Here is a 13,956-nt window from a genome sequence, read left to right as displayed (position 1 = left end):
GTGAGCGCCAAGCGAAGAAATGAAACGTTCTGTTTGGACTCGTGAGCTCAGCCGAGCGAACAAGTCGTGCGTGTGAGCGGAACGCGTGACGCGTGACGCGTGACGATGCCGGCTGCCCTTGTGGGCGTTTGCGACGGCGAGCTGGACGAGTCCAAGTATCGCACGTCGTTCCTCACCAACAAGGTGGGCGGCCTCCCGGACGTCGTACCGGGCGTGCCACGCGCCTTTCCCCGCTGCGGGCGCTGCTCGGCCCCGCTGGTGCACGTGGTGCAGGCCTACTGCCCCCTGGAGGAGTCGCCCTACCACAGGAGCCTCCAGCTGTTCGCCTGCCCGGCCGCCGAGTGCGCCGGCCGGCCGGAGAGCTGGACGGCGCTCCGCTCTCAGAGCCTGCACGTCGACGGCGGAGCGGCGCGGGCGTCCGCCGAGCCAGAGCCGACGAAGGACGCTCCTCTGTCGGCCAGTGACTGGTGTGGCTCCGCCGACGACTGGGGCATTGAGGAGGAGGAGGAGGAGGAGGACGACGACGACGACATCGTCCAGCCCGTCCCGGAAGAACAAAAAGGTAACGAAGCGACGCAAAACCCCGCCGGAGTTTGTTTACTACTGCGTCACCTTTAACGGCCACCAGGGGGCGGGAAAAGCCAGTTGCCCCCATACTCGTCAATTAGGACGTTGATTCATTTAAATAGGAATGTTACTGGAAAACAACAAATTAAACATTTTTAGCTAGTGTTTCTTTTTTGATAGAAAAAAATGACGTAGGCCAGTGATTCTCTCAAAGTGACTCGTTACTGATACGTGATTCATACTCTGAATATTCACCAATATATGTCGTACTTTTGATGTCAAATTCCATGAACACGATGACAACAAATGGACTATATGCCGCCGATGAGCGGGGGCGCAGGGGTGGGGGTGCGAGTGTTGGAACGCGGCCACCGGAAACGGCGTTGATGTGTAAAACCCGGAAGTCTGTGGCATCACCCCATTGTCAACCAAAACCTTTCTTCCTGATGGAAATGCTAATTGGCTGATGTATCAAACTATGAATATTTCTATATGGATTTTTGTACTTTTATACAGCATAAAAAAATATTATGAATAAAAAAATTAAAGCAAATACAAATGAGCGACTGACTTGACTGTGTACGTTTTTAAGCAAATGTTGTCGTCGTAGTTCCGGAGGACGTCATCAGCGGCCGACTGGACGTCCTCCATCTTGCAGACCCTCCGCCGGACGTTCCCGTCCTGCGACCGTTCTTCATCAGCGTGCTGGACGAGCAGGACGCGTGGGGAGAAGCTGAGGAGGAGGAGCGGTCGCACGCCGAGCAACTGCTGAGGGACTACGAGAGGAGGGAAGGAGCGGTCGCGGGCCAGCCGGACGACGACGGCGGCGGCGGCGAGAGGTACGAGGAGAGCCGAGCGCGTCACGGCGACCGTACCTTCGCCAGGTTCCGCAAAAGGATCTCCACGTGTCCACGGCAGATCCTGCGCTACTGTCGCGGCGGGCGACCGCTCTTCATCTCGGAACCTCCGTGTGACGAGCGGCGGCTGGCGGCGACGTGCGCGTCCTGCGGGGGTCCGCGGACCTTCGAGCTGCAGCTCATGCCGGCGCTGGTCAGTCTGCTGAGCTGGAAGGAGGCGGCGGCGCCGGGCGGCGAGCGCTCGCCGCCTGACTTTGGGACCGTGCTGGTCTACACCTGCGCTCGCAGCTGCTGGACGGCGGCGCCGGAGCGGCGAGCCATCCCCGAGTTCTGCTTGATCCAGATGGACCCCGACCACAAGCTCTTCAAATGAGTGCAGGCCCGTCGGTGGCGAGATTCGTTTCAAACATCCCGTTTGTTGAAACACGCTTGGAAATAAGACGACGTGATCAAAGATTCACCAGCAAATATTAAGATTTTTAAAAAATGTGTACGATTATTAATTTGTATCTTTTGTTGGTAAAGTGCACATTTCCAAAATGTCCTCTGTTATTTAAACTACTTTCGATTGAAACTGATACTTTATCATGTCTTGATAAAATAAATCGGAAATGTAGTGATATACAAATTTTTTTTTAATCGTCTCTCACGCGTCCATCGTTTGCAGTGTGAATTATTTGTTTTACAAACTGTGACTTATTTTCTTTAGAATGTAACATTAAGAACCTTGTTTCAAAAAGTGACGGGCAAGTCGGGTCGATACCTGCACTTATTTCAAGGTATCGGTACTCGTGACAGCGGCCGATATCAGGAACTAGAAATGAGAAGAATGGAAATTTGTCATTCATTTCACGCAAACGTAATGAAATAATGCTTTTAATCTGTGAACACGGCAAGCAGTTGAGGCGCACAAACAGGAAGTGGAGTAGAAAAAGGGATTTGGAAGCGTTTGGCCGCCGGCGGGCGCTAGAAGCGAAAGGCGGCGTCAGCGGCCTTGCAGTCCCAGTCGCTCTGGCGGTACGGGTCCGACGGGTCGACGCCGTCCAGGCCGCACGCGTCTCTGCCGATGATCTCGTTGACTGCACGCAAAGTGGAAACGACGTTGTGATCCATTTCACATGAAAATCTGATCAATAAATTGAACGATTCACATGAAATTGATTTGCAAGTTCAAATGTTGTGACAAATGTTGTGACAGCGATGCACGTCATTGAGGAGTCCAGATTGGGAACGAAATGTTCTCCCATGTAGCAAGTTAGCAGAACATTCTAGCTGCCTGCGGGCTATCATTAGCCGATGAACGTGCAGTCCCTTCCGAAGTCTGCCAATAATCCCGGCAACCAAAAGTCCCCATCACGTTTAGGGCCCGACCGATTAATCGGTCACCAATTATAATCGGCCAATCATTGGGACAAATGGCCAATTATTTTCCCCTTAAAACGTTATCGAAGGAAAAAACCGAAAGTTTCCGACGCTGTGAAAGTACCCTGAATGCACCATTTCTTGCGTACATTAGCAACTAGCAAGTGTGTAGCGTATGTTATTCTGTTGTTCCCGCGCGTCCTTTAAGCTGTTTAATGACACCGCAGTTACAGTTGGAGTTAACTGTAAAACTAAACACACGACAATAAGAATTACATGCACTGTATATTTAAATACAAAACATGCTTCGTGTTTAAAACAGCGCTAGCCTAGCGCTAATGCTAAATGCAAAGGGAGGATCCCATTCAAATGCTAACAGGAAGTTAGCATAGACTTCGGGAATGTTTTAACTTCAAATAACGAATATTCACGCACAAATGCGGTGGGAATACATACCCACGGGTGAGATAACACTACGCAAAGGCACAAATTCTTCCCAATGTGTAAAAGACGAGTTATTTTGATAGAATTCAATTTCTATCTTCTGTACTCACATTAAGTGTGTACATCATGGTTGCACGGCACCACACTGCCTCCAAGAGGCCAAAACGCACAGGAACAGTCAGTATTTGTTCTTACCGTTTTTTTTCCAGTTGCCATTATTTTATTCCATTCTTATATCACCTTCTTAGTGTTGTATATTGTCATTGTCCTTTCAAGTTATATTTAAAGTTGATATTTCAAGGATTCAAAGAACAGTAGTTGTGAACAAGTAAGAATGGTTTGATTGACACAAATCGATACAATTGGCTTGTATAGAATACTTCATGACATTTTTTGATAAGGTCACGCTATGGACTTCATCAAAGCAGAGAATCTTAATAGCAAACATGTATGCGTAAGTGATATTTATTGAAAAGGAATAGGGGAGGGGGAGGATTTTATGCATTTGGTTAATAATCTGCAGATTAATTGGTCATCGTCAATCCAATTTTTATTTCTGCCAAAAATCGTCATCGGCCTTAAAAATGCATATCGGTCGGGCCCTAATCACGTTGGCGCTCTGGATTTTGTTACCTGCGTTGTAAATTCCGTCAGCTGACTTAGCGACTTCGTTTCGACCGACACGTCACACATTGAAAGGACGACGACGTGAAAAACGAGATGACGAGCAGGATGCCGTCTTACCGTCGTCTAGCGTGATCTCCTGCAGTTCCGGCAGAGAAGCCGGCAGAGCGTCCTCCGCTTCCCGTTTAACGACGTGCCACGCCGGCCCCGCCTCCCGGGGCTCTTGTTTGAGGAGGGGGGCGGGAGGCGTCGACTTTGACGGGTCTCCCGGCAGGTACGTGAAACTCTGCTGAGCACTTTGTCGCCTTTTGCCGTTGGACACGTAGAAAAGCACGTGCACCGGAACGCTGGTGTCGCGCTCGTAGGCGGGAATCAACGCTGTGAGGCCGGACTGACGCACGCACACACACGCACACACACACACGATGATGTCATCATCAGGTGACGTCCATGTGTTTTGAGTGCCACTTACACTGCTGCTGGTTTCAGGCACAAGCGTGGCGTCCGTCTCCCAAAGGACACGCCCATCTGCCAGCAAGCGAGTGAGTTAGGACACGCCCCTTGCAGAGCTCATACTTGCGTCCCGTTTTCTGTATGAACCCGTTTGACCCCAAATTCAAAATTCAGTCCAGCGAAAAGCACGAAAGGGGAAAAATGTGGTCGCGTGGCCCGCGTTGAGCGCAAAAGCTTGAGACGAGGCTTTTCAAAATAAAAGCCCAGCTGCTCTCAAGTCGTCGTGGCGACGTTGACATTTGTGGACAAATCATCAGGAATGATTGGAATCAGTCCAGAAATGTGAACATTGGCGGTGGCGAGTGCTTCCAAATGTTTAATTGGGAAATTCGGACAATTTGGGGAAATACGATGACGAATTTTGAAGGAGGAGAGCAACACAAATCCAAAAGAGTGACGCAGAAGTGAAAGGAAAAAAGTGCCGTTTTGGGACTGTTGCAAATGCTCGCCACGCTGAATTTTCAACATTTTGAATTTGGGATGGCAACAAGTTGTTGAATGTCTCGTTGGGGATTTTGCAGGTGAAAAATGTGTCAATTTCTGGAATCGGTTTCAGTTGAAACGGTTTGGATCAAACGAGAAAGTCGGCAGTCGCCAAAAACGTCAATCCCTTGAAAAATAGGAATGACACATTAACAACAGAAGAAAAAGGCCCGACCAATTAATTGCTCCATAATTAATCAGTCCGAAAAAACAATAGGTCCATTTTTGCCAATCTTCGTCTTTGTTGTAAAGTCCAGCAAATAAAAAAGGACAAAGAATTGCCAGGCAATAATTGCAAGCATTCAGAAAAGGATACGGGAATCGTTTCGACATTTTCAGCAACAACAAGTTTGTTATGTGCAAGGAACGCCTTTCAAAATGCAATTTGCGTCTTGCGGTGGACTGAAAACAGACGCTCAGGTAACAACCAATCACGGCTCAGCTGGCAAACGTCACATGAGCAAATCCGGGAAGCAGCTGAGCCGCGATTGGTTGTTTTTAAAGGTATTCGTTGTACGTAATAAAAAATATAATAATAATAAATGAATGACCGAGTACGTCTTTATTCGGGGAGCAAAAAAGATGTTTTAAATGTCTTTGCTTTTTGTCATTTTATTCTGCCAACGATCAGAACCGACATCGAGGGGAGAAAATGTTGAGAACGCCAACGACGGCCGGCGAGCGCTCACCGGGACTTTTCTCCACGAAGACCACCCTGGAGCGAGACGACAGGTTGGATCCCCGGATGACCAGTCGCCGTCCTCCTTCCCGCCGGCAGCTGCCGGGCGCAAACTCGTGCACGCCGGGGAGGTCCTGACCCGAGCGCTGCGCTGCAAGGCGTCAACAAACGTGAACGGCGGCGGCGAGGAGGCCGGCCGGCGGCGAGGAGGCCGGACGGCGCCGGACGGCGGCGGCGGCGGCGCCACTCACAGCACTCGATGGGAAGCGAGGCCGTCTGCAGCCACAGCGTCCAGCCGTCCGAGCGCGGCAGCGCCACCCGGAAGGCCACGCGCACACGCGTGTTCTTCCTGCCCACGTCCGTCTCGCCTTTCTTCAGCTCGATGTCGACGTTGCGCAGCTTGAGGATTCCCGCGCAGTCGATGCTGAACAACACAAAACGTTTCCTTTTCACGACTTTTAACTCATTGACTGGCAGCCATTTTGACGGAAGCAACCCCCTTCGCTCCCGGCTGGATTTGGACGGATTTTGTATCAAAACACGGAAGCTACCAAAAGAAAGGATGTTTCTATCCGTGTCCGTTTTGCAGCAATGAGCATTCGAAAAAGTGTCATCATCATTCACAAATCTGTGATTATCCAGAAAGCAAAATGGCCCTGGTTGAGCTCTCATACTCTGCTGCCACCTGCTGGCCATTTTTGTAATCACTACCATTGCTTCAAGCATTCTCTTCCTGTCAGAAGCTGCATCAAAGCCTTCTGTATGCTCTAGCATAAATTAAAAAAAAACATTCAAAACGTATAGATACGTCTTTGGGACACGTAAACATTTAAAATAGAACGTATTTATATGTTTCCGGGAGCAAACGAGTCAATGTTGGCTTGTGGATTTTCTGCGTTCTCGTGACACGTTGTTTGAAATGACCCGTGACTCAAACACACAAACACAAAAACGCTTACCGTCATTTGCCGTGAATCATACACCCACTCAAACAATATGGCCGCCAAATCAGCCTTAAAAAGTTGTACTGCGACCAGACCGGAAACAGGAAATGAAATGTCCACAACGCCACCAGAATACTTTTATATGAAATCAACCTTGATCAAATATTTCCATAACTCTTGCAATGACAAACATGGACTTCCAACCAGTTGAATGGTCCCTTTGTTATGGCCTGAGGGGTCCGTCTCATTTGTATTGGCACGACGCAACTTTGAGGGGATGGTGGGAACGCCGACGCGCAAAAAACCACGAGCGCTTGATGGCATACGTCACTTCCTCATTCGTTACAAAGACGGAAGTCAATTTGAACGTTAACGTGAGCAATGCGCTCGTCCTCGTGGAAAATGTGGTCTTCCTTCAGCATGTTATTACCGCTTTTGTCCATATTGTGTCAACATAATCAACGTCAAGTGAAAGACGGATTTATACATTTTTTCTATATATTTTATGCGAGAGCATACGAAAGGCTTTAATGCAGCATCTGACCCGAAGAAGTCGCTTCAAGCAGTGGTAGTTCTTACAAAAAACGGCCAGCAGGAGGCAGCCGAGTACAAGAGATCAACCAGGGCCATTTTGCAAAAAAAGCCCCCCCACTGTTTTCAACAGTTTTGTGAATAATGATGAAACTTAGCAAAATTCTATTGAAAGAAGAGACTCAACTTTCTTTTGGTAGGCTCCATGTTTTGATAGCAAGGGCCTTGCAAGATCAGTCAAAATGCACACCCGGGAGCAAAGGGGGTTGCTTCAGTCAAAATGGCTGCAAATGAATGCATTTAAAACACTGGCGACGACACGCATTTGGAACATTTCACATATCATGTTGGAATGTTTGTATTGTGTGAAATGTGAACAATTTTCCCAATTTTTAATCAATTAACATGATGGGGACAATTTTGGATACTTTTTGGAATGTGATCATGGGGGACACGATGGGACATGACGGTCCATCGGGGACTTACATCGTGGGCCATCAAAGGACAAAATGGACGGATTAGAAGCCATAACTGAATTCAAGGGGACATGACAGGAGACATAATGGGACATTAGATAATATGTGAGACAATGAGACATAATGAGGGACATACGTGATTTCATTCTGTGGCAAAAAAAGGGAACATTTGGCGACCAAATTGACACAAAGGGGACGGGCACATGAGTGGGCACCCAGCGGACAGGTGACCAAATGGGGACAATATGGGACCACGTGCACAATCGGGCCCAATAGTGGACATACGTCCCCGTGAAATGATACGTGTTTGACGAAGGGAGGAGGGACATCCGTTGTGCTGGCCTGGTGGACTTACGTGGCCGTCATGTCCTTGTCGGGCGTCAGGTGGATCTCCAGGACTTTGGTCCCGTCCAGCGTCTTCTCCTGGCAGGCCGTGCTCACCGTCTTGCCCGTCACGCGGTGCACTTGGTAGAAGGCGTGCGGGCGGACGACCTGCCGCTCGTCTGCCGTGCCCATGAACAGCAGCAGGCTGGCGGGGGGGCGCCAGCACGGACCGCTCAGCTGCGCGCAAAAGACGTTCGTTGGCGTTCCACAAGTAGACAAAAGGTTCAAACGGCGGACGCTGGCGAGGTTGTCGGAATGAAGACAAACGCAGCGATCACATGTTGAGCTCACGGAAAAATGAAGGCGGGGCAGGATGGAAAGAGGCCAAAAGACAACTTAGCATGCAAACGGCAAAACCTGCAGGCCGGCCTTTCACTGTGACGATAGCCAATCGCAGCAGACGTTTGGTTGACACAAAAGCTGCCCGGCAACAGTCGCGTTTGTCGACGACTGGCCGTGCCGCGGTCCTCACCTTGACTCTGGGGTGTCCTCCGTCGCCGGCCTTGATGGCCCCTCGGCTGCCCTCCGTCTCGTAGTGGGCGCGGTGGTACGGCCGAGGCTCCGCCTCCACGCTCAGCCGGTTGGGCCCGAAGACGCTCGGGAGGGGAAAGTCCAGAGGGGGAGGAGACGACGCTCTGAGGGAAGCGGCCCGGGAATCACTACACTTCCCGTCTTGGCATGCCTCTACTTCCTGTCTGGCTGTGGCTCCGCTTCCTGTATAGATATAGTCTTTCTACTTCCTGTTTAGTCAAGTTCCTACTTCCTTCCTGTTTAGTCATCTTTCTACTTCCTGTTTACTCAAGTTCCTACTTCCTTCCTGTTTAGTCATCTTTCTACTTCCTGTTTACTCAAGTTCCTACTTCCTTTCTAGTCATGTTTGGACTTCCTGTTTACTCAAGTTCCTACTTCCTTTCTAGTCATGTTTGGACTTCCTGTTTACTCAAGTTCCTACTTCCTTCCTGTTTAGTCATCTTTCTACTTCCTGTTTAGTCAAGTTCCTACTTCCTTCCTGTTTAGTCATCTTTCTACTTCCTGTTTACTCAAGTTCCTACTTCCTTCCTGTTTAGTCATCTTTCTACTTCCTGTTTACTCAAGTTCCTATTTCCTTTCTAGTCATGTTTCGACTTCCTGCCTCTACTTCCTGTCTGGCGGTCTCTCTACTTCCTGTTTAGTTTTGGCTATGATTCCAGTCTGACTTCTGGCTTGTCTGCTTGTGTTTCTACTTCCTGTTTTCTCTCTTCTTCCTGTCTGCTTCCTCTCTTGCAATGTTTCCACTTCCTGTCCCACCATGTCTTTACTTCCTGTCTGGTAGTATTACTACGTCCTGTTTAGTTACATTTCTGCCTCCCGTCGACTGTTTCTCCCTCTTTGAAGTTTCAGCTTCCCGTCTGGCCATGAACAGAAGCCAATGGGAGTTATGTATGAACCACATCAAAGAGTTGAGTACCTGAAAAGGGGCGCGGCTCCAAGTTTAGAGGCGGTCCAGCTGAAGTGGGCGGGAACCTGCAGGAAGAGCTCAGCCAGGCCGCCGCTGTCATGCGACTCCTCACCTGCGGGGGGCGCCCCGCCGCCACGCACTTCCTCCAGCGGCGAAGCTCCCACCTGCTGCGTCCCGGACGTCCTCCTGGTCTTGGACGGAACGTCCAGCTCATGCTGGGAGTGTCCGCAGGGTCCCGGCCAGCCGTCGTCCGTCGCGCTGCCAAGCGGTGACGCGCCCGACGCGACGCTGGCCGAGCGCTGGGGGGACGGCGAGCGGGAGAAGGCGTCGGCGTTGGCGTGACGACGCTTCCCGCACGGGGACGTGGGACGGGAGCACGGTCTGCACGGGAGACACGGACGGAGGGACGGACCGTGTTTACTTCATCAAGATGACGTCACGGTCTGCTTCAATCGGAGTTTTCATCGGTTCAACTTTGACCACCGGGTTCCAATTTCACTCTAATTGGTGTGAAACGTGGCACAGTCGTACCTTGAGATGCATCATCTTCGCACCGCTTTCTGCTTTTATGAAAGTGCTTTTCATGTACACGCTTCAGTACCTTTTTAATGCATGACTGTCAATAACCCCCCCCCCCCAATTCGGACTGAGAATGTACCGAAAATATTGAACCGTACTCGCTTTGACTTCTGTGCCTACAAATTCTTCTTCAATGTTGAACGTTTCAATTATTTCACAAACCAAAACTAAAGCTTAATTACAGTAAATACATGATTTATCTGAAAATCCATGACAATAAAACTGCAATTAGTTCTGCAATTCAGTTCATTGTGCTGCTCCCTCTGGTGTTCTCGCCTTGGCCACCAGGGGGCAGTATACTACAGACCCAAATGAGTGATTGCAATCCAATGTGTGGGTTTCGGCAAAGGATAACAAAAGAAATGCCGGTAAGTGTCGTTATAAATAAATGATACGAGCTTTGGACCAATAAAGTGGAATTGGATGATTTCCAGCAATACAGAGTTAAAAAGATGTTAGCCGTAACCGTGGCGACCTGGTTGAAGGGCGGCGGTTCATCCACGTGTCCTCGGTGACGCTGGCGCGAGGCGAGTGCTGAGGAGACTGGTAAGGCGACAGCGCTGGGCTGAAGGAGGTCGGGTTCTGGGGGTTCTGGGGGTTCTGGTACTTCTGCTGCCACAGCTCCACCCCAAAGGCGGCTCCTCCTCCTACTCCGCCTCCGCCGCCGCCGCCGCCCGGGGAGCCCAGCGCCAGCAGCAGGGCGGCGTCACGAAGATCGCCGTCAACATCCTCGTTGACGGCGTGCGAGAACGAGTCGCAGGACGACACGTCCGACATCCAGCTGCGTGACGACAGGCTGCTGCACGGGCTGCGGCAACGACAAACCACAACATTCCACTTGGCATGCATCTTCCAGAAAGTTAGCTCATTTGGAAAGTTGGTAATAATACAAAATATTTGAAAATACGTTGTTGTTTTTTTTTTTTATCTAGCAATATGCAAATCCACAGATGCTGATGAGGGTCAACTGTATCTGACTGTACCTTGGGCAGAAGGTGGTGTCACGGTAGCACGGGTCCATGGGGAGGTACAGCTGGTCTCTGGGCCACGCCCTGCCTTGCGCGCCCAACTCGAGGTGGCCGCCGCCGCCGCCGTTGTCGTTGTTGCCGCCGATGGCGGTGATCTGGATGCTGGGACAGTGGAACGCCAGCGGGCTCCCCTGGGCGCCGAACGCCGACCCTGCGTCTTGCCCGTAGGGGGGAGGGGCCCGCGTAGGCCACGGCGGCGTCCTCACGTGACGATGGAGACCTGGCAGGAGACGGCAACCCTCGTCAACATTTGCATGGCAAACTTGGGGCTTAGCAGGTAGCGACATTTACATACATGATGTCATCCTGGAGACAATCGAACACAAGTAGTGCGTTGACAAACTGGCGCCGGGCCAAATAACCTTAAACATCCGATGAGACCAGTTTTGCAAGCTCATTTGGGTGCGCAATGCAGACAATGTGCTTTTCCAAGCTGTTCAATTGGTCCAAAAACATTTGGCATCTCAAACAGGCCAAGAATCTTGGATATGATTTGATATTTGCAAATAAGCTTTGCTCTGACTGATGGAATAGAATTTATAACATGAAAAATATTTTCCTCTGAAAATTTTTTTTGGGGGGGGGGGGGCAGTTGAGAGAGTTGTGATATTTGGAGCCAAATCTGCAAGTTTGCTTTTGTCCGCCTGCTCAGTTGACAAGCGTGCAAAAATAAAAATGCCCCAACATGTACAAGAAAGTTCACTGAACAACCCACCGGTCAAGTAAGACAATCATAAGAACAAACTACTCGTCCAAGGGACAAGTCAACCCCCACCAGTCCCAATTTAAAAATGGAGCAGAATTCAACAGCTGACAGCTGGACGTGTCATATTCACGACACAAGCCCTACGCACTTCCTCTTCTACCTTTCAAAATAAACCGTAGGCATACTTGGCTAACGTGTTTCGACCAGGACTCGCGCAGACGAGCACGGTGCACGTCGCAGGACATATTTTGCCAAAGAATAGTTTGATGTAAACTAACGCGCCAAACAGGTTCAGGACGTTTTGAATTTTTGTTTCGGGGTTCTCTTATGCCGACGAGCCCAGTTGCGAGATTCGGCCCAATTTAGGCAAATTGACGTGCACTTGACGTGAAAGCCAAACGTGTTGGAAAAAGGACCCCAAAGGGACTAACCTTCATTTTGTCCGCTGTCCTCCTCGAAGATGAGTCCGAAGTCCAACTCCTCCGCGCACTTTGAGGAGGACATCGAAGCCGAAAGTCCCCGAAACACACACAAAAGTTTGTCTGTCGCTCTCGCTCGTTTCTCACTTTTTGACAACGCGAGACGTGACGTCAATCGATGTGCGACCTTCCAGGAGGCTCAGCGGCAACTTCGTTGCGGCGGTGACGCCAATTTGAGGTCGGAGGGACGTCCAAATGGAAGACTTGACTTGTTACGCTAACTTCAAACACAAGTTCATTTGCACTCCTCGCGCTGAGTTGCCGCGTTCAGGTCGGCTCGGTCGGCTAACACTCGCTTCAGCGTGGAATTATTTGAATTACAATTTAGTTCAGCCACACGTGCCAACTTACTTTGTATCTCATGTATTTCAATTGTGAAGGACATCACACATCGTTTCTCTAAATAATATTCACTCAAGCCGTTTGTCCTAATTTTACTGCGACATTCTTTCACAGTCCCGAGGGCTGTGAACGCCACGCGAACCGGCCCGACAGTGACGTCATTGATCGGGCGTGTTCTCCGATCAGAATTTGATTAAAGTGTGCTTGACTCATTTAGCCATTTTCAGCAATAACAAGTTAATATTTCGTCTAGAAGTACTTTGATAACTTCATTAGTTTCCACGTATCATTAAAAACACATTTTGCCGCTCCCTGTCCACTGAAAATGACATCCCAGGTGCTCGGGAAACAGGTAATGACCAATCACGGCTCACACGTCTGAGCTTGGTCATGGGACGTTCGCAAGCTGAGCCACGATTGGTCGTTACCCTGACGTATGCTTGTTAACCTTTAAACAAAAAAGAAATATAGATGACCTCACAACGGAGAATAACATTTGTTTTAGTCTCTCTGCACCTTTCTTTTCATCAACGGTAAATATTTCCCATGTAGGTTTGTTTGGACTCAGGAACCCTGGTCCTCGAGAGCCACCGTCCAGCTTGTTTTCCATGTCCCTTTACTCCAACACAGCTGACTCAAATGATCAGCGAAGCCTGAAAACGATCTTGTTCATGAACCAGGTGTGTTGGCGGAGGGAGACGTGGAAAACAAGCAGGACAGCGGCTCTCGAGGACCAGGTTTCGCTACCACTGCTCTAGTGTTCTCAACCCCGGTCCTGGAGTGCCCCTATACAGCCTGTTTTCCGTGTCTCCCACAGCCAACGCAGCTGAGGATCGTTATCAAGCTTCACGCAGAGCTGGCCAATTAGCTGAGCGTTTGAAACACCTGTGTTGGCTGTGGGAGACACGGAAAACAGGCTGGATAGGGGTACCCCAGGACCGGGCTTGAGAACCACTGCTCTCGTGGAACGCAACACTTTCTGATTCACTGATCTGAATATATGACTGGATAGCCGATAGCCCATACACGCCCGCGCAAGCCGTTGAAGCCACGGGGCGGCCATCTTGCTCCTCCCATCTCACGAGCAGACTACTGTATAAACTATACGGGATACGTACAGATTAGACGTATAAAGCTCTTCGTGTAGGCCTGGTCATTATTAAGTGCTGCCTTGAAGACCCCCTTTTTCTTTTATTGCTCAGTCATTCGACCCCAATATTAGATTTGGCAGAATCGTCTTTTGTTGAAATACAGGTATAATTCTTTAATAAAAAATAAGTTTCCTCCTGTAAACATCATTAAGCATATAATTTATACATGTATTTAAGGCAAGTTGTAAAATGTCTTAAGTCCTCAAATTGAAGACATGAAATGATGCTTTTTCTACCAAATACTATTTCAAATGTTCGCCAATGAGGTCGATGCCACGGACTTCGAAGTCTCGCACCCGTCGACGGGAACGCGCTATTGCGGGGCACAAGGCCCACACGTCACAAACCGGAAACAGTGAAACCCCGGAA

At 49.7% G+C, this 13,956-nt stretch overlaps 2 protein-coding genes across 5 annotated transcripts; one reads left to right on the top strand and one right to left on the bottom strand.

Annotated features, from left to right (window-relative positions):
- Positions 1-11: 11 nt before the first annotated feature.
- On the top strand, positions 12-2,581 carry pdcd2l (programmed cell death 2-like). The gene is made up of 2 exons (XM_086074137.1): positions 12-562; positions 1,178-2,581. The coding sequence occupies exons 1-2, from the start codon at positions 106-108 to the stop codon at positions 1,795-1,797; spliced, it is 1,077 nt and encodes a 358-aa protein (XP_085930263.1). The 5' UTR covers positions 12-105; the 3' UTR covers positions 1,798-2,581.
- LOC147174877 (nuclear factor of activated T-cells, cytoplasmic 3-like) lies at positions 2,285-12,369 on the bottom strand. Of its 4 annotated transcripts, XM_086074135.1 has the most exons (11): positions 12,047-12,369; positions 10,865-11,129; positions 10,357-10,689; positions 9,312-9,683; positions 8,337-8,499; positions 7,836-8,041; positions 5,781-5,953; positions 5,540-5,680; positions 4,327-4,382; positions 3,975-4,245; positions 2,285-2,503 (listed from the first exon to the last, which is right to left on the bottom strand). In XM_086074135.1, the coding sequence occupies exons 1-11, from the start codon at positions 12,117-12,119 to the stop codon at positions 2,391-2,393; spliced, it is 2,166 nt and encodes a 721-aa protein (XP_085930261.1). In that variant the 5' UTR covers positions 12,120-12,369; the 3' UTR covers positions 2,285-2,390. The 4 variants fall into 4 exon arrangements, 3 of the variants coding, with proteins under 3 accessions (XP_085930261.1, XP_085930260.1, XP_085930262.1); XR_015094630.1 differs by lacking the exon at positions 4,327-4,382; XM_086074134.1 differs by having other exon boundaries at positions 3,975-4,382.
- Positions 12,370-13,956: the final 1,587 nt, after the last annotated feature.

Source organism: Leptonotus elevatus, chromosome 4 (assembly GCF_054856555.1).
Source record: "Leptonotus elevatus isolate MCC_2025b chromosome 4, RoL_Lele_1.0, whole genome shotgun sequence".
Taxonomy (NCBI): domain Eukaryota; kingdom Metazoa; phylum Chordata; class Actinopteri; order Syngnathiformes; family Syngnathidae; genus Leptonotus; species Leptonotus elevatus.
Note: the sequence above shows the minus strand (reverse complement) of the source record. Positions and strands in the feature narration are given on the sequence as shown.